This window comes from Pelodiscus sinensis, chromosome 2, assembly GCF_052426305.1.
Source record: "Pelodiscus sinensis isolate ZL-2025 chromosome 2, ASM5242630v1, whole genome shotgun sequence".
Lineage (NCBI taxonomy): Eukaryota > Metazoa > Chordata > Testudines > Trionychidae > Pelodiscus > Pelodiscus sinensis.
The window spans coordinates 187,985,100-188,008,717 of record NC_143053.1 but is presented as its reverse complement, the minus strand read 5'-3'; the positions used below and the strand labels follow the sequence as shown (position 1 = coordinate 188,008,717).

General features: G+C 41.6%; 1 protein-coding gene across 8 annotated transcripts in view; it reads left to right on the top strand.

The window, feature by feature from the left end:
* RBMS3 (RNA binding motif single stranded interacting protein 3) overlaps positions 1-23,618 on the top strand; it is a 989,419-nt gene that overhangs the window by 631,231 nt on the left and 334,570 nt on the right. For all 8 annotated transcript variants that reach the window (XM_075921983.2, XM_075921984.2, XM_075921980.2 and 5 more), the window contains one exon: positions 14,471-14,562. In XM_075921983.2, coding sequence (XP_075778098.1) covers positions 14,471-14,562 — 92 coding nt within the window. The remainder of the gene's footprint in view (positions 1-14,470; positions 14,563-23,618) is intronic.

Here is a 23,618-nt window from a genome sequence, read left to right as displayed (position 1 = left end):
TCCCCAGCAGACCACAGGCACCGGGACTGGAGCCGCAACCGTGGGGGGGTCCCGCGCATCTGAGACTTTGCCAGAGCAAAGCCTCAGAGGCGCGGCACCCCGCTGCCGCTGCGGCTCTGCTCCCGGTGTCCCTGGTCTGCTGGGGGGGCGTGGCTAGTGTGCCCCCCCCCCCCAGCAGACCAGGCTTTTGTTTTGGACCCTGGAGCAGAGCAGCTGGGGCCCTGCCGATTGGTCCTGCAGCGCCGCTCTGGGCACTACTGGACCAACCCGGCAGCACCCCAGCTGCTCTGCCCCAGGTCCTGATTCAGCCGCTGCTGGTCAGTTTCAGCAGTGGCTGAATCAGGACGCCTGGGGCAGAGCAGCTGGGGTGCTGCTGGGTTGGTCCAGTAGCGCCGAGGAGCGGCGCTACTGGAGCAACCCAGCAGCACCCCAGCTGCTCTGCCCCAGGCGTCCCCAAGTCAGCCGCTGCTGAAACTGACCAGCGCTGACTACAGGAAGCCCGAGGCAGAGTTGCTCTGCCCCAGGCTTCCTGGAATCAGCGCTGATCAGTTTCAGCAGTAGCTGACTTGGGGAATCTTGGGGTTCTTAAGTTGAATCTGTATGTAAGTCAGAACTGGCGGTCAGTTTCAGCAGCGGCTGAATCTGGACGCCAGTTCCGACTTACATACAGATTCAACTTAAGAACAAACCTACAGTCCCTATCTTGTACGTAACCCGGGGACTGCCTGTACTGGTTTGATACCCAACATCACACAACTTCAAAATAAGTGACAGAGAAATCTCAGAGATTTAGTTCAAATTCTTACAGGCTGGACACCGACTGGCTAAGTAGCAGTTCAGCAGAAAAGGACTTTAGGATTACAGTGGAGGAGAAGCTGGATGTGAGTCAACAGTGAGCCCTTGTAGCCAAGAGGGCTAATGGCATATCAGGGTACAGAAGGAGGAGCATTTCCAGCAGATCTAGATAAGTTATTATTCCCCATTATTTGGCACTGGTGAGGCCACATCTGGAGTATTGGGTCCAGCGGAGGGCAACCAAAATGATTAGGTGGCTGGAGCACATGACCTACAAGGAGAGGCTGAGAGATTTGGGGCTTATTTAGTCTGCAGAAGAGAAGAGTGAAGGGGGATTTTAATAGAAGCCTTCAACTTCCTGAAGGGAAGTTTCAAAGAGGATGGAGAGAGGTTGTTCTCAGTAGTGATGGTTGGCAGAACAAGGAGCAATGGGCTCAAGTTACAGTGGGGGAGGTCTAGGTTGGATATTAGGAAAATCTCTTTGACTGGGAGGGTGGTGAAGCACTGGAATGGGTTATCTAGGGAGGTGGTGGAATCTCCATCTCTGGAGGTTTTTAAGTCCCGGCTTGACAAAGCCCTGGCTGGGATGATTTAGTTGGGGTTGGCTTTGGGCAGGGGGCTGGATTCGATGACCTTGTGAGGTCTCTTCCAGCCCTAGGAGTCTATGACATCCAAACATTACTCAAGCTAAATTAATCTCTTGAGTCTGCCTAACCAAATATAACCTCATAAGAACAAAACTGCCATGTGACAGTTGCAGTGTTGCCTGCTGGCTAGAAATATAAACTAGACTTCTTTATGGTATTACTGAACTTCAGCCTCAGTGCATGGCTGGAACCATGTGTGCAGAGGTCAATGAAAATTAAAAAGGCATGTTTAAATAATTAAACAGTTTAAAATCCTTAAAGTCTGAGGCTCAAGTTTTAGGTGAAGGTTCTTGTCCACACTTATTGTACCTCCTGTTTTTTCCCCCCATCTCTGCCTGAATGAAATCAGAAATACAAAATTACAGTTATCTCAATCAGGGCTAGCTGTAGCACAGTAATTTTGTTTTTATATTGGAAGGCTTATTTGGATTGTTTTGTAGTAGAAGGCATTATGAGATCTTTCAAATGTTTTTCACAAAAAATCAAGCAGGAGAGAGAATTACCCCCATCCACCTTCACCGCCCCTGAACGGGGTTTAGTAGTGCAGGGTTTAGGGAACGCATTCTAGGATGTTAGTGCCTTAATCACTAGGCTCTCCATAATGAGTTGGGTGTCTATCACTCTTTGATCCAAGAAATTCCATCCTAGACATAAGAAACCTTTGCAATGCAGTTATTGCAAAGAATTCTTCAGTTAATTCCCAAATAGTTCTATTTTCTGGGTCAAGAAAAAAAAATCATACAATTCTTACTAGAACTGAAAGGACCTCGAGATGTCATCAAGTCCAGCTCCCTGCCTTACGGCAGGACCAAGCACAATCCACTGATGGAGATTCCACAACCGTCCTAGGTAGTTTTCCATTATTGAATGACCCTGACAGGAAGTTTTTTCCTAATGTTCAACCTAAACCTCCCTCGTTACAATTTAAGCCCATTGCTTCTTGTCCTATCATCAGAGGTCAATGAGAATAACTTTTCTCCCTCCTCCTTGTAACACGGTTGTAGGTACTTGAAAACTGCTTATCATGTCCCTTCTGTCTTCTCTTTTCCAAGCTAAGCAAACCCAGTTCTTTCAGTCTTTTCTCATAGGTCATGTTTTCTAGACATTTAATCAATTTTGTTGTTCTTCTCTGGACCCTCTCCAATGTGTATGTGTATTTTGCATACATGACTCTCTCTCACACAATTATATACTTAAAATAGGTTCTTCATTTTGGGGAGGAGACACTTCATTCTTCAACCTAAACAAAAATGTTGAATTCTACTTTAAATGTGAAGCTCAACTAGTGATAGTGTACACACAAATTATGAATGAATATAAATAGAACCCTGGAAATCCACGGATATCCTCTTTATATCTATGGGGATCTGCATCCTTAGATGTGGATGTGGATATTTGCTCCTCATTTTTGCTGTCACAGATACAAATGTTGTATCTGCACAGGGCTCTAAGTATAAAATACATTTTAGCCTCAACTCACCATCATCTATAAAATGTTAGTTTGTATTACAGACTTAATACCGGGACAACCATTACAGCCACTCTCCGAGTTATGAACAAGTTACGGACCAACAGTTGGTCCGTAACTCGAACTGTTTGTAACTCGGACCCCATTCAGTTACATGCGACGCGCTATTCGTAAGCGCGGGTTGCCTTTACAACTGCTCCATGGGAGCTTTGGTCGTTAGTGCGAACGGTCGTAACTCGACCATTCGCAACTCGGGGAGTGGCTGTACTGGTTAAAGAGAATTCATATTCCTGTTTCATTTTGACAGCTAATCAATGAAACCAAGCAGGACAAGGAATCTCAGAAGTTAAAGATGGGAAAGATTTTTTGGCTCACTTTATCAATATAGGCTTTACACTATAGTATAATCTTGTTTCAAGTTACTCAAGCAATCACTCACATTAGAAGATCAGCTGTTAGGAGAATGTCAGAAACTATTTCCTAAATGTGTCTTTTGTTCAGTTTTATCTAAACATTCCCAATCTCTGGTGATGTTCCTAAATAGCTCCTGTACTTTACTGTGTTATACATTGTTCACATACCTGGAGAAGATGGTTACCATTTGTCTATATTTATTAAAACCATGATCCTGTGAAGATGTACCCACTGTGAGTTGCCCCATTGAGTTTTATAGGATTGAGGTTCTTCGCTTTTTTACTCTTGCTTTATAAATCAGTACTCTACTATGGACATGTCCCAGAGTGTGGCTTCTTTCCTGCTTTCTTCTCCATGAAACTGCATGAACTCCAGTGGTTTTACCTTTACCATAGTCCTTTATTTTCAGTTCCTTCCACCATTTCTGTAACAGTTTATATGCAACAGCAACGGCAGTGTGGCGGTGTATTTTGGCACTCTCCCCAGGGCCTGAGGGGAACAGAGTTCTGCTTCCCTTCAGGCCTCCATATAGGTGAGCTCATCCAGCTCTAGCCCCCATCTCTTACCTTTGGAACTTCCTTCTTGCCACTGTATCAGCTCTGAGCTAATGGGCTAATTGTCTCCTTATCCCAGCCAGGCTAATTGCCTCTGTCTAATTACCTCTGTCAGCTTTCTCCTGGGGGGAATTAATTCACATCTGAGTGATCAGAGTGAAGGTTCACCTGTTCACCCTCTGTATTGCATCACAGGGCTCTCAGCACCATGGCTGCCTTTTTCAGAATTCCCTCTTCTCTGTCAGTTTTTCCTGGTACTGAAATGCCAATTACCCTGCGTAGATTTGTAACCTCCTTGAACCATGTATAGTGTGATTGGGTTTTATTCCTACCGTATTTCACTGAAAGCTCATTTCACATTTGATGTCCACTATCACTCTTGCTCTCTCTTTTAGGGTTATTTATTTTCCAATATCTGCTCCCATGGTGTATCCATTTTGGATGATGATTTTTCAAATTCTCTCATATGAAACTTTTTGGGTGAATCTAATTTTCTCTGGCACCTTAAAGACTAAGAAATTTATTTGATCATAAGCTTTTGTGGGCTGGAACCCATGCTGTTAGATATATGAATTTAAAACTTCAGTTTGGTAGTTATATATATACACACATGCCAAGATGGATGTGTTAAATTACTAACACAGAGGACCAGTGTTAATGAGCTCAGTTCAATCAGGGTGGATGTGGCCCATTCCCAACAGTTGCTGAGAAGGTGTGAATACCAAAAGAGGGGAAATGACTTTTTGTAGTGAGTTAACCACTCCCAGTCTCTATTCAGACCCAGTGTGATAATGTCTAGTTTGCATATGAGTTCCAGCTCTCCAGTTTCACAGTGAAGTGTGGTTTTGAAGAGTGTTTTTCCTGAAGCGTGGCAACTTTCAAGTCTGTTACTGAATGTTCAGGGAGGGCAAAGTGCTCTCCTCCTGGTTTTTGAGCATTATCAATTTTGATATCTGTTTTGTGTCCATTTATTCTTTTGCATAGTGACAGTCCAGTTTGGCCACATAATGCATATATCACATTAATAGCTGTGCAGATGAATGAGCCTATAATGATGTCACTTGAGTAGGAATGTGGACAGAGTTGAGAACAGGGTTTGCTGCAGGGACTGGTTGCTGGGTTAGTGTTTCTGCTGTGGTGTGTGGAGTTGCTAGTGAGTATTTGCTTCAGGTTGGAGGGCTGTCTGTAAGCGAGGACTGGCCTGCTTGCCAAGGGGTGTGAGAGTGAGGGATTGCCTTCCAGGATATGTTGTAGATCCTTGATGATTTGAGGGAGAGGCTTTAGATGGGGACTGTAGGTGATGGCCAGTGATTTATGTTGCTTTCTTTGTTGGGCCTGTAGTAGGTGACTTCTGAGTACTGATCTGGCTCTGTCAATCTGTTTCTTTACTTCCCCAGATGAGTACTATAGTATTAAGAATACTTGATAGAATTCCTGAAGCTGTTTGCCTGAGGGATTAAAGCAGATCTGGTTGTATTTTAGGGCTTGGTTGTAGACAATAGATCATGTGATGCATTCTGGGGGAAAGCTGGAGGCATGTTAATAAGTAATGTGCTTAGTAAGTTTCCAATATAGGATGGTGTTTATGTGATCATCACTTATTGGGAGTGTCGCGTCCTGGAAGTGGGTCTCTTGTGTGAACTGCTCCAGGCTGAGGTTGACGGTGGGCTGGAAATCGTTGAAATCCTGGCAGAATTCTTCAAGTGCCTCCTTCCTGTATGTCCAGATGATGTAGCATTAAGTAGAGGAGAGCATGAGAGTTAAGGAAGGGTGGTTGGCTTTGCTGAAACAGACTAACACAGCTCACTTTCTTGCCTTCCTCCCTCTTTTCCTCCCTTTCTACCTCCCATATACCTAAGTTATCTGTCTCTTTCTTTTTTTATTGTTACCTTACATTAGCTAGATTTGCAAAACCTTCCAAATTCGTAACATTTTAAAATATGAGGCAAGGCATCGAGAACCTCTATGCCTATTGTGTGCATGCACTAATCACAGCTTCATGCATTAATTAGGTAAAGCAAATATTCAGTTGTAAAGCTAACTACCATTTGCATTCATATATACTCAATTTAATTCAAGTAATTGAATGCACAAATTAGGTACTCAATTGTAGGAATGTTTTACACATATTTCTAAAGATCTGGCTTCTGGTTCCTTACAGGTTTTTTTTTTCTCCAGTTTTGTTGTTATAAAATGGTTGAAGAGAATGAAAGTGTTAAAAAAAAGGCTGAGCCATAATAAAAGTGAAAGGTTTGTTCCATATTTCCATATCAAGCTAAAGCAAACAAAAATTTCAGCTGCACATAGCACTATCAATGTAGGTGTTTCTCTTGGGAGCCATCTTTAATGAAAGGGCTATGTTTACTCTTGATTTTCTTTGCTGCATTTAAGATTTTCCCTTTGCAATTATTTTCTTCTGACTATATATTACCTTCTTTAATTAAAATGTGATGATTCACCACTTTCTAGTAGCCAGAAACTTTTTTAAAAGGCAGAGGTTTTTAATAATTCATAGTATTTTACAATTGCTGTCTTTGTGATAGCCATGGTATTTTTGTGGCTCTGGTGTTGAGTGAACAATGCAAAAACTCTACTTCAAGTAATTTTGTGTTCAAGGGCAAATCAAACTCTCTGGTTGTTAACTCTAATTTTCCCAGGGATATAAGACTTTAATTTGATTCGTTATTCAGTGTGCATGAAACAATCACTAAAATTTGCATAGTAAATTATTGGATAATCACTTTTTATGTAGCCTACCTGCTTGTTGAAATGAACATTACCTTTTAAGAGACACTCTAACTAAACACAGGGCAAAAGCAAATTTAACAACTAAACAGATGGATTCAGTCCTCATGGAACAGAAATAGTTGTATGTAAATGGGGGGAATGGCTTATTGTGGCTATCATCTATTTTCATGTCTGTGCATAGAAGTTTGTGTGTATGCACGCAACATGCATATGCATGCAAACACTAGAGCTGTTGAAATCATTGTTTGGTTTATTGGTTGAACTGAAAAAATTGGATTGAAATTAAATATTTTGGTTTACTTGCTGAAATAAAACAAAAGGCTCAAGATATATATTTAGTCTTATGTCAAGTTGAGATTTAAGGTCTGTTATTTCACAATTCTAGAGAATCAAAACTGAATTTTGGAGCTTTCTACCATTGAAAATTTAAGATTTTTAGCTTTCTAATGGGAACTAGCACTTGGAAACACCCAAGATAGTAGACCAGAAAAGCATGTCAGAATTTGGTTTTACCTTTTATTTTAAAACAAAACAAAATAATAATAAAAAAACACTATGAAACAGCTATGTTAAAAGAATGTTATTAACATTGCAAAGGTAAGTGCTCAAAGTTAGGAAATCCTAGAATTATTGTTACCTTTTTATTTTACTTTTATTCTGCCCTCTTGTACATGTTCATTATGATACAGTTTTTAAGTAAGTAAAATGTTTATAGCTCCCCTGCCTTGTTCAGTGCATTGGATGTATGGACAAGACGGCAGAACAATTATACGAGCAACCACAAAACTGTGATTGCCTAACTTTGCAGCCTAAATAACACCTTTTTCCCCATGCAGGGATTCTGAGAGAGTTTTGTCATTGGCTGTAATGAGGCCAGGTTTTCAGCCATGAATGTAAAGGGTGGAAAGTCAGGAAATTAACGCGTTAAGTTTTTCATTGTAACCTTAGTACAGTCATTTTGCACACCATCTGTTATATGGAGTACATGGAACAACAAACATTAGTATTGAGGTACACATTTTTAATTTACATTACATAGGTTCAATGTGGATAAATTAGTATTACTTTGAAAACCTTTGCTTGACCATGTCCTTAGTTTTTAAGCTTTTCATTTGTGACTTGGGTGTTACATTGACACACGGTTTTGTATTTTGTTTTGTTTGTTTATCCCCTTTTGATTCTATTGATTTAAAAAAAAATGAAAGAAAGTCCAGATATATTAGGCTTGAAGACCTTACAACTTTCCTGCAAAACAGGTTTCTTTCTGCAGAAACATAGAGCTAGTTTGTAGCTAGCTCCTGAGCCACTATTGAAGGGAGACGGTGTAAGATGTGACCTCCCCTTTGCCTGACTTGCAAAAGGGCTGTCCTGAAGTGTAGCCTGTTCCCTTCCTGAGAGCATCTTTCTGAAAAGTTAATGGGAGGGGCTAGTGCTACATCCCCATGTGTCTGTAGTCAACAGACACAAACATTTGAATTGGGAAGAGTAAATGGAACTTTTTAAAGGTCTGTAGTGGTTATGGCATTATTCTTCCACCTCCCTGAGCAGTCAAGGAGCCCTGGGAAAGGTAGAAATTCTGTCTCCTTGAAGCAGAAATCTCCCTGATGTTCCCTTTGCAGCAGTACAGCTCTGTATCTGTTTCTTTTCAAAAAGAACACTTGTCCTGTGACCTGTCTGTTTGGTGTGGCTCTCCCCACCCCTGCCGGCTGCAGGGTGTTGGCTAAAAACTCCAGGTTAGTCCAGGGATTTCCAATTGAATCTGAGTCTGCAATGCAACCTGCTCATGAAGAAATGTTTCTGTGCAGAAAAAATATGACCTAGACTTTTGCTGTGATATGCATTTGGGAACAGACCTTACAGAGCACTGACCAATCCCTACTCTCATTGGTTTCTTAGAATTACAGTTGGTAACCTGGCCCCCACCGTTATTTCTACTAACAGTAGAAATACTACTGTGCAACACCAGATATCCAAAATCTGTTTAGGGAGATTGTGGAATCTCCATTAATGGAGATAGTTAACAGCAGGTTAGATAGGCATCTATCAGGGATGATCTAGATACGGGGTGGAGAAACTTTTTGGGATCGGGAGCCACAGAAAAATCAGTTCCCACACAAGTGAGAAGAAAAAAAACAAACCTTCAGTGATGTGGTCCCTGAGTTAGAAGCAGAAAGACTCTCCCTGCACTCTCCGCTCACACCAGAGCCCTGCGGTGGGGGGTGGAGGGAGGGAGCTGGAGCACCAGCTCCCCAGTGCTGGAGTAGAGCCCTGAGCCTAGAGGGCCAGATATATCTCCCAGGCCTGAGGATCCCTACCCCTGATTCTAGATGATGCACGGTCCTGTTCTGAGAGCAGGGGACTGAACTTGATGACCTCTCGAGGTCCCTTCCAGTTCCAGTGTTCTATGAAAAGGGAGATTTTAAATGCAAGTAGGTCTACTCTCATATCAGTGTATGTGCAGAAAATCCCAAAGGGACTGATGGTAATTGTGTTTGTGCATCAATGGGAGAATATTTGTATTTGGCTCCCACTTGTGAGTTAATTTGGGTAGTCTTTTGTATTATTTCAAGTTTATATTTAACTTTGTGGGTTCAATCCATAGTTTGATGTGGAAGAGACACAAAATATCCTTGCAGTATTTGAATAGCACAAATGTATCTGCAGGCATGAAATACAGCCCATTTCCTAAAACCCGAACCTAAATATTAACAGTGAAGTATTTGAAGAGGTTTTTACTTAGAAATGGTTTTGGAAAAAGCAATTGAAAATCTCTAGGCATCCCATCTGTGTTTAAAGCAACAATAATAACAAAACTTTAAATTAGCATAGGAGATTTCAGGAAAACACTGATTAAATCTGCCAATGAAATGAATGTGTTTGGCGAATGACCTAATTAGTGTATATTTGGTTCTTTTTCACTGCACTGCTTACCACTAATTGCTGTTCTACTGGTCTTCTTCTGACAAGTAAGAAAAACAAGGATGAGGGATTTGTTGAGGAAACAGTGACATTCAGTTTTAATTCATTTGAACCTGCTGCCAAGCTTAATTACGGAACTGAGGAACTGAGACCAGGAGGCCCCCAGCTGCTTAGGTTATAGGAGACATAGATGTTTAGTGTCTGCCTGTGTGTTCAGGTAGCGCTTACTGAAGCAACCCATAAACTTGTGCTTGCTGATGCTTAGCTGTTTTCGTTCCCCCATAGGTACGAGCTCATGGTTTGTATTCCTTAAACTTAATTATTTAGTGTTGATGGCATCAAGCCAAATAAAATTACAGTCATTTTATTTCTCAGAGGAAAAGATTGGCAATGATTATGAGTACTCTTGTCTTGTTGTTTGTGATTGCATTTACATGGTACTAGTACTTGTCATTCTATAAAACCAGGAGCCTAGTCCTTTGTTCCTGGTGTTGGAGGGCCAAAATCACCCTGGTGTAACTACACTGAAGTCAAAGGGTTGACAGGGATAAATATGGTTGTTAGCCTTTAAGGAAGCTTTTCAGTAGATTGTCTGGTTTTTGTTTTGTTTTGTGTTTAAGAAAAGGAATGAGATTTAAAAAACCCCCCAGCAAAATAGTTTGGTTTTGTTTGTTGCATTTATTGTTTCATATTTACAGGACAGTTGTAGCTAGGAGTCCTAAGTGATCATCAGAGCCCCATTTTATTAGGTGCTGAACAACAGGAAAATATAGAGAGCTGACAGTCCAGGTTTGACAAGGAACAAAAAGGCAGAGAAAGGAATGTGTGGATAGAGGAGGAAGGTATAGAGTTAGACAGTCACTTTGTTAGTGCATAACGCCAGAAAATGAAAATACTTAATTCCCTTAAAGGCTAAGAACTATCTTCATCCTTGTAAACCCAGTGACTTCAGTGTAGTTTTGGCCCTCAAACACTAGGAATAAAGGACTGGGTTCCTAGTTTTGTTAGATTGACACGTACTAGAACCATGTACGTGCAATCACAAACAACACTTGTCTTCTGGTGTTATGCAGAAAAGTGAACTAGACCTGCATAGACTTCTGCTCATCTGAAGATGTGGGTGGTGCCACGGGACTAGTTTTTAAAGTTACGGACTAACATGGCTGTGCCTCTGAGGCTTTTAGACCTGTATAGTCACTGAGGTTTGGTCTACATCTAAACTTTAGGTCAATCTGCTATGTCACTCTGGGGTGTGAAAAATCCCCCCCCCCCCCCCCAAAAAAAAGATGTAATTATGCCAGCCTAAACCCTATTGTATACACCACTAGGGTCAATAATCATTGACACGGCTACTGCTTCTTTATGGAGTGGATTTACTACAGTGATGGAAAAACTCCTTCTGTTACTGTAGCAAACATCTACACTTTGTCACTTCGAAGGCACAGCTGCAGCACCGTAGCTCTAGCACTTGTAATGTAGACTTACCCTACCTGTTATGAACACGTTAACATAAATGGTGAGAAGGACATTAATGTGTCTGCTGTGAAACTCTTGTAAGGATGCTTGAATACTGAGGCAGCCCAGAAATGTGGCTTGTCTTACTGTAGGCGATTCCTCTTTGGATTGCTTTTCAGCCTTGCTGTGATTTTCCCCTGATGTTTCTGTGTGCACTGTGGAGGGATGTCCACAAGAGTGAAAATTAAGATGAGTATATAGAATGAAAATGAACTGGAGGAAAGGAACAGTAACAACTTCACAATTATTCTGACATCATTAATGAAAGTAGATATGATGAACAACTAGTTCTGATCAAAGGCAGAGCATTTTTACCTCATTGAGTTTCATGGGAGGATATGGTTCTAGAATCACCCCTGTGTTTTATGGTCATTAGAATAAGTGTATAGAAGCTATTCAGACAATTAAACCTTGTGGACTAACTTAAACCTTTAATGATTGAGTATATTGCATATACCTGCTATCTATAGTGTGTTTTCTCAAAACATCCCAAAACATCCCAAAACTAAAGATGTTTGTGTAAATGTAGTGGGATACACACACTTTTCTATATAACATTGTGCAGAAAGTCTTATTAAAAACCACTTACCTTGTATATGTGACTCCTGCAGTATAAATCTACCTGTAAATCTCCAGTTCTGACAGTACCATTCCCAGTTTTAACAGCATCAGTGTCTGGTAGAAAAGAACAAGGTGCAATCTTCTAATTATAACAAGTACTTCCACTTCCTAGGAACAGGTTGGTTCATTCCAGGCCATCCCAGTACCCAAACTGTCAAAGCTTTCCTGGTAGTATCTGGCTTCCTGGTGGTCATCAAGGTCTCTTGGCAGCTCTAGATTCAAGTCAGGGTCACTTGTATTGTGAGGCTGTGAAGTTACATCTGCTCTTGTCTCCTCTCAGGAATCATTGTCCTTTTCCTCTCCTTGACTCTGCATTTGTGCACTTTTATCATCCCACGAACAAAGGCTTGGTGGAAATCCAAGGAAGTCTGTCCTTATGTAGCAGGCTTTCTTACTGAGTTAGTATTAAAAACTTCACAGCTACTCTGCAGGGCATTTTTGAGAGCATTGGAAAGCACACAGCTGTGTGTTACCAGTTCATTGCAGCATAACACGCTGAGTGAGAAGGAACAAGAGGAACTAGAGGGAGAAAATTAAATAGTTAATTAAAAGCAAAAAACCAAAGTGATAATTGAATTATCTTGCACTTTTTCATGGCAATGTTGTGGGGACATATTGTCACAATACTCAGTTGTTCCAAAGGCTTTCCCAGATGGGTTATTCTAAGTTAAAATATTATAAACTAAAAAACAAAGTACATAGATTAGGAGAAAACAAAACTGAGTCAGACCCAGAGGATGTTATTAAAGCAGTGCCTCAAAATCCTTCTCTAGTTTCTCAGTTGTGGGTTGGGGTTTTTGTTTTGATTTGTTTGTATCTATCTTGGCTGCTTTTGTTTCATTTTAAAGCTCTATACTTGGCAAATAAGAGAGCCTGGGAGAAACTTTAGGTGACAGGTTCTTTTTACATTGGACCAGCCATTGCCGAGGGTGAAGCATGCGCTTCAAAAGAATCTTCACAATTTGGGGGAAGTGGTGAGGTGTTGATACATACTTTGGGGGGAATGAGGTGGAGAAAAGGGTTACATAGTAACAGGGGAAAGACTGACAAAAGAAATAAAATGAAACCTGATACAGCAGGAAAGCAACGTATTTGTGGCTTCCTACTTATTGATCAAATAAATGGAGATGATGGGCAGAGGAGCCATTATGCTATAAGCATACTAGTGCTAATATTATTAATGCTTATAGGCAATTTGGTTTCAGCCCTGCAGTCTGCAAGGCTGAGTTTGCAGACTCTCTCCAAGAGGTGTATACCTGGGTTGTAACTTCTTTGCATGATGTGGCCTGGAATTTTTTCAAAGGACTCTAAGGCTACGTCTACACAGCACACTTACTTTGAAAGAAGCTATTCCAGAATAGTTATTCTGAATTAGCTTATTTTGAAATAGCACGTGTACACTGCAGGAAAGCCTCAAAATTAGTTTAAGGCAGGCTTTCCTAATGTAGACGTGCTATCTTGATTGAGCCCCAGGAGGCTCTGGGGAGAAATAACTTAGAATGGCCCAAGTGAGGGGTTATTTCAAAATTGCAGCAGTGGAGCATCTCCACACGCCTTATTTTGAAATAACTATTTCAGAATAGACATTATTACTCATAGAATGAGTTTTACAGATTTCGGAATAATCCGAACAATAATTCAAAATTATTTCAAAATAATGGATAGCTATGGAGGCACTTGCATTGTTATTTCAAAATAACACTAGTTATAGCAAAATAATGGTGCAGTGTAGACACACCCTAAGGGAGTTAGGAGCCATGTGGTAGATTTGTAAAAATATTAGGAGCTCTTGTAAATCCCTTTAGGCATGTCTAGTAACCTCAATATCTAAATGTAAAAGTGTGTAATTCAATAAGAGTTGGTTGCTTAATGCTTTTAGGCTTAGAGCCCTGCATGGATACAGAATTTTGTATTTGCATCTGTATCTGCAAAAATGAGCTGCAGATATCCATGAGTGCAGATACCTGTGGATATAAGGCAGATATCTACAAATTTGCAGGGTTCTAGATCCAAAATTTGTATTCGCTTCCACATCCAAATAGGCAAAAATGAGCCATGGATATCCACATCTGTGGATGTGGTTATGAAGTGGATATCTGCAGATTTGCAAGGCTATACTTACGCTCCTTGGAAAATCCCAGCCCTGTTCACCAAAATAGAAAAGATTACCATGAGCTGTGGGATGGAAGGGAATGAAACAAGAGTAATAATAGGGAGTGTATTGTATGAACAAGTTTAATTGGATAAACCAAACTATTGAAATAAGTACTGCATAGCAGTCATTTTAACAGTGAAAGATCATCTTCCTATGTCTAGCCTTGCTGACCTAGGGGCTCAGACGGAATTTCTACAAAGCAGTGTTATTTCAGAATAACATCCGAAATAATGAAAAGCATGTCTACACTACAAGCCTTTATTTCAAAATAATGTCAAGCTGGAGGACTTCTTACTCCCACTCATGGTAACCCTTATTTCACGAGGAGTAGGAAGTAGACAACACCAAAACCTGAATTAACCTATTCTGACGTCTGCCATGCAATTGATGTAGCAGAAGTTGCATAGATTAATTCCACTGTAGCCCTGCTGTGTAGATGTGCTCAGAGAGAGCTACATGAAACTGTCCTTGATAGAGAACTATTTCTTTAAGTACTATTGATTTAAAAGAAGTGAAGATGAACACGGCCAGCTGTTGGTTGTCAGGAGAGCAGTCGGTTAGAAAAATCTGAGAAGAGTTTGATAAAATGGGAAATTGTTCATAGATATTAATAAAGACTTCTCCGTTTTTTTAGGCTATGGTTTTGTAGATTTTGACAGTCCAGCAGCAGCACAGAAAGCAGTAGCATCTCTTAAAGCAAATGGTGTGCAGGCCCAGATGGCAAAGGTAAGCACAAGTCTTTTGTTTCTGCTTTCCTTCCCTGTGTTGTGATGGTATTTAGTCTATGGACTGTGAATTCCAAGAATTCACTTTTTTTTTCTTTTTCTAAAATCATCTTTGCTTGCAGGATTCTGGCTTGTTTATTACAGTGCTTATTTGTTTTTTTGACTCATTTACCTTATTTGTCTGTGGACTCATCAGTGTCTTTAAGAATTGTGTGTGTCAGGGGTTATTTTATGATGTTCTCTGCAGCCTGTTGCATTCCCCTTAAGAACTTCATGAGAAAACAGAGTCTGAGTTCTGTAGTAATCAGAAAAGATACCTTAATCTGTGGTGCACTGTGTAATTGCCTATTAATGTGCCTTGGAATACTCTTCATTTAATGGCCTAGTGGGTCTGTGTGGAGGAGTGAAATGACTGAATTTAATGAAAGTTTGCTGCATCTGTTTTTCTTTAAAGAAGACTAGCAACCTAGTTCAATTCTATTGACATCATCATTTAATAATGATTGTGTCTGGAGGTCATTGGATTATGCTTTTCAGAGGTTTCTGAGACTCGCATTAGAAATCTCCTCGCTTGCTTTAAGACCCAATTAGATGGGAACACGCAATTGGATGAAATCCCAAATTTAGTCCTGTATCAACATGGTGTAGGGAATTTGTGGTTTAGCATAAACTCTAACAATATCCATTCAGTACGGGTAATATCTTTTTCTTCCCCCAAGACTAGAATTCAGTGCACTAGTTTGCTAGGCCCTCTATGTAATTGACCCAATATTTTCCTTATTACTGCTGGTCCACTATCCCTGATTAGTTGTTTTATCTACTATGAAAGTGGCATAGGGCTCTCAGAATCCTGATGAATTAATCTTCCCCTGTAAATTTGAATATCCCCCCTCAGCAAATTCTGGTGGATTAAAACTAGGGTTGATACCTTTCTAATTGCTGGTAATGAGACCCCAGAGGCCCTGCCCCTTCTCAAACTCTTCCTTTAATGTCCTGCCCCTTCACTGCTTCTTCTTTCAAGGTCACTCCCCCTCACTTGCTTCTCTCACTGCCTCCCCCGTCACTCACTGGATCACCTCCATCTTCTTCCTCTACCCTACAACTGGGCTCCCTCTCCTTCAGGGCACGGATGGGAGCTACTGGAGCCTGCATGCAGATAGGAGACAGCCTTTGATGGACAGGAGCTGGCATAGGTTAATGACCTGGCACCTTTACCCACCCAATTATAACTGGACTTCAGATGTCTGGGTCAGTACGTCTGATCTGACACTGCCAGGGCACCTTTTTGACTGGACTTTTTGGTTAAAAAAAAGCCCCAGGCACCTAGCAACCCTAAATGGCACCTGGACACACAAGCCAAAACCTGGGCTGTCTGGGTAAAACCCACACGAGTGGCAGCCCTCATTAAAATCTGAACCTTAAAATTCAACTGTTCACATTATTACCACGCTAGGGAAAAAAAAGTCATGCGGTGCAGGGGGCTCATGTGCCTGCTACTGAACTGTAAACTATTGTGCCTGAAAGTAAATACTGTAAGATTCCTTGCCGTCTTTTTTAATAGAGTCCCACAATACAAATAATAGTTTTATTGGCTGTTAGTTTTTATTGACATATTGTAATAAAATATTTGCTTCAAATAGGAAAAATAGCGAAATGAAGCATCTGAATGTCTCTCGAGGATACTGGGATTTTATTTCTCTTATACACATTTCCTAGTTAAAATATAGGAAATCTGAAATATTTGTGGATCTCTGGAAAGGAAACGAAAGGCAGAAGATACATTCTGTGGTAGAAGTTGATCCTGAATTCTGTTTCTGGTGGATAATCCATTATTTATGTATATTTGGTGATTTAAGACAGCAGCAATTAAGTTGCATAACGAGGAGGAATAGCAGAGCTTTTGTGCTGGAAAATAGCAAAGGGAAGGCATCCTTAAAATGCAGATGCTCATGACAGTGCTGTATGATATAAAATTCCATTTGACCACTTTGCAAAGCTAAAGCACTTGGGTTGGCAAGATTTCACCAAAGGCCAACATTTGTGCTCTGAGATATCTGTGGCTGGAGTGGTCTTTTCCCCTTCCCTGCTTTTGTGGAGATTGTGGCATATCTTTTTTGTTCGCATTAGGCTTTCTATATTTTTCAATAATTAGCCAAGTGTTGGAACAGGCCTTTTAAATTATTTTGTATAAGTAAAAATATAAATATAAAATTGAAAATATCTAGGAAAAAACAGCATATTTTGAAAACAGGGATTCAAATGAAATTCAGCTGACTTCATAGAAGGCAGCATAAGCAACTAGCCGGGAGGGACATAAGAGGCACCAGCTGATGGTGGAATGTAATCCCCACACTTGTTTATGTCCACAGCCTGGATCTCCCTCCCGTCCCCCTGCTCTCTCCATGGCACATTACCTGGCAGTGGGGGGTGGCAGGAGCTCTCTGTCCTCTCCCAGGTGGACTCTAGCCAGGCTGCCTCCTGGGATGCTGCCCAGTGCAGCACAGCAGCTGGGAGAGGGCAACCACTGTACTTACTGCACAGGGAAGCATCCCAAGCAGGCAGAATGGCTTGAACTAGAAGAGGAAAGTCTCTGGCTCCAACTTCCCTTCTGGTTCTGCCTGCTGGTGCCTTGCCCCCCTTGAACACTCTAGGCATTTTAGGGTAGGGCAAGTGACCATTCATGACCCTCCCATGCATCACCCCTATAAAGTAGTACATCCTGTAGTAGAACCTTAGCGTTATGAGCACTAGAGTTATGATCTGACAGGTCAACCAAATACCTCAGTTGGATTTGGAAGCACATAATCAGGCATCAGCAGAGACAAAAACAAAAAGCAAACACAGAAGAGTAACTGTGTTAAATAGAAACTACTAAAAATTAAAGGAAAGCATCATTTTTCTTCTGAGTAGTAACATTTCAAAACTATGACATGTCAAATATTCAGTTGTAAACTTTTGGAAGTACAACTATACAATTTTGTTCAGAGTTACTAACAACTTCTATTACCAAGGTGTTTGTAATTCTGAGGTTCTACCTTATTACTGAAAAATTAGGAGTCTGAAGAAGGAAACCTGCCTGGAGAAGTGTGTTGGGCCTTGCAGATGTTGGAAGGACATTGCATAACAGACTGACAGAAAATATTATTTGCTAGTCTTTGTGATTGGAAGAGGTTGGAGCAAAGATACAGGAGAAGAATTTAACCTCAGATAATGCAGATAGTAAGCTTGGCTTTGACCTTCATTGAACAGTGGACTCCCCCTTAAACAATGATGTGAAAAGATTATCGCAAACTTTTTTGAGTGGTATTTATTCATCAGTATGCCATATACAGTACAGCTGTGGGGTGAAACTCACCCCACCAGAGAGGGCCAGCATGGGCCGCTCCACTACTTAAATTCTATCTATCCCCTCTTTTGAAGACTTAAATGGGATAAGTGAGTGCCTACATTGGCTCTCAATAGGGTTGAATTTTGCCCACAGCAAAAAAACATACATTGAAACTTTGAGCGTGGCATATATCATTTCACTCTTCCTGGAGATAAATCTAAGTGAGTGTCAAGACTGTGAAAGAGCTTCTCTATAGTTTTTTCTGGGGGAAATCCAGAAAAACGTTTTTGGAAAACAAAAGACTGTTTCCTGGGGATTGAGTCACCTATATCAAGTTCAGGCAAATATGACAATTTTTCATCCTAGTGATGTATGAACGGAGCCACTTCCCTGGTTTTGACCATTAGTTGAGCATTTAGACACCTCTTTGGCTAATTTTGTTTCAAATGGCTGCCACTGAAACATGTCAAATACAAATGGATTGATGTTCAATGTCCCCTCCCTGTTGCGAAACATGTTCCATCAAAACGAACACAGCTAAGATCCATTTCTACACTGTGTTTCCGATGATAGAATTAATATAGTTAAACCTGTTTTTATTGCAAAGTTTTGTTTCCTCTTGGTAAAAAAGGTATCATGTGGGGACAATGTACATCACTTCTGTGCTATGGAGGGGACTGCACTAAGAAAGGGATCAATATTATAACTGCTGTATATCAGCTGGAAGCATAGTGCTATGGTCCCCTAAAACACAGAAATCCTCCTAAAAGCATAGAATGGGTGTTTTCTTTAATAAGAGTCCTGTCCAGAGGATTAAATACGTTTACCAAGTAAACATGTTTTAATAATGCTGCTATATCTAGCACAAAGATGTAGTTCATTATATTGAATTGGAGATGTATTTTTTGTCCTGTTTCCTTTATGTATAATTTATACCATAAATACCAGCAAATATATAACAGCTGAAGAAATGCTTAAACAAAGAATGGTCTGGAACATCTAAACCAAGGAGTAATCTAGTGTAAAAATTTTCATAAAGAAATCATGTTTAAGAACCAATTACTGTAAAGGAAACTAGACAAAGATGCTTATACATGCACAGAGCCAATTGGACTCCACTGTAGTTATAGTTTATCCTTGAAATATTAGGGCCTAGATCTATACTTACACTAAGTATCAGCCAAAGGGATAACTCTCACTAGAGACAGCAAACGTTTAAAATATTGTTTTTCAGGAGAGCCAATCTGTAGGATAGGCTGGTTATTAGATTTTTTTTATACTGGTAATAATCATGTTTAATCTTAGGAAGTAAACTAGCCACTAATTCATACATCAGTAAACAAGCTAAATAGATTTGCCATCTGTGCGTTAGGCCGAGACCTTAGGAATCTTTCATGGCAGGGCAGGGAAGTTTTGGAAGGTGAGGACGACAGGTTGTACCTCCCTTTACCAGGACTCTGTGGTCTGGCAACATCCATGGTCCAGCAGGAACACGGATGTTCCTGGACCACAGAGTCCAGGTATAAGGAGGTCGGGCCTCAGGGAAGGAGGGGTGTGACTCAGCCACGTGTTGAGGGATGAGAGTGCAGCAGGGATTTCTGTCCCCCACTGCTGGGTGGTAGTGGGGGGCCAGCAGTGGCCACAGAGTACCAACAGCTGTGGAGCCTCAGAATCCCGGAGCCCCAGCAGCCACGGAACTCTAGTCTGGGAAGCTTTGGCCGGGCAGGCAGTATTGGGGCTCCGCAGGCATCCTAGCTGGAGACAGCACAGGCCTTGTTGGGAAGGACCTCCCCTTCTGCAAATCCCCTTGTTCAGGACCAGTCAGGGCCAATGGATGAGGGAAGTACAGCTTGTACCTCACTTCATGATTCTGTAGAAGCTGGAGATGGTGGCATGAGGCCCCAGGATGACCATTGCCTGAAATGAGAGAGAGATAGGAGCAATGCTTATCCAACTGGAGGGCATGGTGTAATGATGATCACTTTCATGGAGACTCAGAGCCTTTGCAGATCTATTGATTTCAGGGAAGACAAACTCTTCTTCCAAGGGTCCTGCAAATAACATACCTCTGCAAGGAAAAACATATAGAATTTCCAGTATTCTATGGGGTTACAGTAAATGCTCCTGAGATGGATATGACTCAGAGAACAACTGAGTCTATTAGTTGTCTTCATTCCTATAAATCTCTTTTGTGAATTCATCTTTTCATCATTTCACTTTCTAATCTGACGTGTGCTTGTTCTGAAGGCTTGTTATCACTGAATGCTATGTGCTGTGATGTATACTCACCTCTACGTTTGTACATAACTAAAGCTTTGTAGTGCTATACAGGCAGTCCCCTTACGTCGGAGCCGTACTTACGAATGGGGCTTTCTCGCCCCGGAGCTCGCAGGCAGTGGGACCGCCCAGAGCGCAGTGGTCCCGCCACCTCGACCTCCGGGACGAGAAAAGCTGCTACGGGTGCCCCTGGTCTGCTGGGGACCGTCTCCAGCAGACCAGGGACACCCGGAGCAAAGCCGGGGAGGCGGAGGGGTCCCGCGCCTCTGAAGCTTTACTGTGGCAAAGCCTCAGAGGCGCGGCACCCCGCCGCCACTGCCGCTTTGCTCCCGGTGCCTCTGGTCTGCTGGTGACCATCTCCAGCAGACCAGGGACACCCGGAGCAAAGCCGCAGCGGTGGTGGGGTCCCGCGCCTCTGCTGCTTTGCCAGAGCAAAGCCTCAGAGGCATGGCACCCCGCTGCCGCTGCGGCTTTGCTCCCCATGTCCCTGGTCTGCTGGGGGGGGGGCACAGCTAGTGCGCCCCCCCCCCCCAGCAGACCAGGCTTTTGTTGTGGACCCTGGGGTAGAGCAGCTGGGATGCTGCCGGGTTGGTCCTGCAGGGACCTACCTGGCAGCCCAGCTGTTCTGTCCCAGGCTTGAGATTCAGCCGCTGTTGAAACTGATCAGTGGCTGATTCCAGGAAGCTGGGGGCAGAGCAATTCTGCCTCCAGCTTTCCTGTAGTCAGCCCCTGGTCAGTTTCAGCAGCAGCGGCTGAATCTGGAGCCAGTTCCGACTTACATACAAATTCAACTTAAGAACAAACCTATAGTCCCTATCTTGTACGTAACCCGAGGACTGCCTGTACTCTATTGATGTTTTAGCCCTTTGTTTCTTTTTAAATGCAGTGTAGCACATGACTAGACCATCTGATATGTTGAATCCAGAAAGGGCTTGCTTCTTTTTTATTCATGATCGAAATATCTGAAATTTTCTGCAAAACTCACTTTTGTATGTTGGTTCTTGTCCTATTTGGAAAATATTTGTGAATATCAGCTTTGTTGATGTCAATGTTGTTTCTTTTTTCTGGTATCAAAGCAGGATGCTACTTCAATATTGAAATTGTCAGGCTTGATTTTAATCCCATTCTTTAAATATTTGAATTTTATTTTCAAGCAACAGCTTTTATAAGGTTAAATATTTTGCTTGGCTCCTGCAACATGGTTTTCATTGCATACTACTAGGGCACCAAGCAATGACTCCCTGGAAGTTCCAGTGTGTGCAGCATCATGGAAATAGCTAGGAACTCTGTGGTAATGAAGTTGGCTGCATTCCACGCCATTTCTTGAAGAATTCCACACCTCCGTTGTGGGGTTGGTTCTCCACCAGTTTCCAAGGAAGTTTCACACTGCAGGATGCAAGTGCTCTGCAATCAGACTGTTCTATTTATTTTGCAAAAAATATTAACTATCTTAAACTATCTTATCCTGTATAACTCTCGTCATCTGAAGAAGTGGGCTGTGCCCACAAAAGCTCATACCATCTACATGTTTTGTTAGTCTATAAAGTGCTACCAGACCATTTGTTGTTTTTATCCTGTATGTATATATATCCGGTTTATATATCCAGTGCTGACCTGAATCAATAACAATTTCCAATTAAATTACAATGAAGTATTATAGCTGAATGCAAGAGGAAGTGTGTGGTTCAGATTTATAAATTGAAGGTCTTGGGCTCTCACTCCTGTCTGCCATTTGCTTTCTTATACTGACGCAAGCAGGGCACAGGGTTCTTCAGGAGCCATGAGCTCTCTTATGGTGTCTTACAGGTCAGTTTGTTAGCACTCCCAGAGATTCAGTCCACTTTATCTCTCCCCCATTTATCTGTGTCATGGATTTTGCATTAAGCTGACCTTTCCTAAGCTAATGGAAAATCTTAGCACTGATTCTGCCCCATGGCAGACGCCAGAGCCAGTCCTTTAAAGGGCTGCTTTTGAACATTTTTTCTGTTCATTATTTCAAAGGGAACTATTGAGGAGGATAAGGACATTGCAGAGAAGCAAAATACTTCCTTTCTATCTGTCTTTCCTCAGTACAAAAGATGTTTGGAAGATATTGTACCTCCCCCCAAAGTTAGGCTAAGTCTACACTGCCACTTTATAACACTGTAACTACTGTAACTTTCTGGCTCAGTGGTGTAAAAAAACACCATTCCCTCCCAATTCTCCCACCCCCAGCACAGCAAATTACAGTATTGTAAAGTGTCAGTGTAGACTTAGACTCCCAACATCTCCCAGCACCGTTAGCTGCTCCCCTTGTGGAGGTGGTTTACATTGAGCATGGGAAAGCTCTCTCCTTAGCACTCATGCATTGGCTACACTTTCAGTTTAAACTTTCAAGTGTGGACAAAGTATTAATCTTTTCTCTAGCTGAGTTGCCTTCAGAAGCCCAAATGTCAAATGAGGGAGGTTCTGGAACTAACTGCTCACTTAAATACCAGCAAGTTACCAGGATCTGCTGGGTTACCAACATTTCCTCGAGGAAATTAAGAATGAAGAATTTGAGACACCTTTTTAAAAGCACCTACTGTAACGGACATCGGAAAGCTGGGATACTAGGTTACAGCCAAAGTGTAGTCTGGAATGTCTTACGTTCTTATCTGACAGCTGTTGGGTAGCCAGGGTGAAATGAATTTTTGATCTTGTTCCTGTTCTGAGAGAAACCAGCCCTCTCAGTAAACATTAATAGGCACCGTTCTCAACAGCAGAGTCAAAGAAATTAATTGATACGGAGATCAGAATGCTCTATCACCTTTCAAGGTGTCTCCCAGAAACAGTCAGGGTACTTACTTGGTAGGAAGTTTGTATCACCGTGGCTTTTGTATCTGGATAGTGGATAATTAGGAATTTATGAGGGAATTTTCAAAAGCACTCAGCATTGCCCTACATCTGGTGTCACTGAAGAGAAAGGGTTTTTTACCATTATTTAAAGGGAAAAGAATTGGGCTGGTGCTGTGCTCTTTGAAAATCACACCCTGACTTTCTGTTCAATTTCAGAAGCTTCAGAGGGTAGCCGAGTTAGTCTGTTACAGGAAAAACAACAACAAATGGTCTGGAGCACTTCGTAGACTAACAAAACAAAGCTCATGATACCATCTACATGTTTTGTTAGTCTATAAGGTGCTACCAGACCATTTGTTGTTTTTGTTCAATTTTAGTTCAACACTTTTTCCAACTACCTCTTAAAAACACCCCAACCTCACAGTGCCTACAGCAGTTGTAATGTTCAATCAGTTGCTCTCACTTCAAGCAGACTTTTCCACAGTCCTCTGCTTTTGATGTAAAGTATTTCACTTTGTTTCTAGATTAAAGCTTGATTCCCCCCCCCTTATAACTTTGTCTAAAATTAAAACATTCCTCTGCCTTAGAAAATTGCTGTTTAGTATTCAGAAAATATATTGTCCTCAACACTTCTA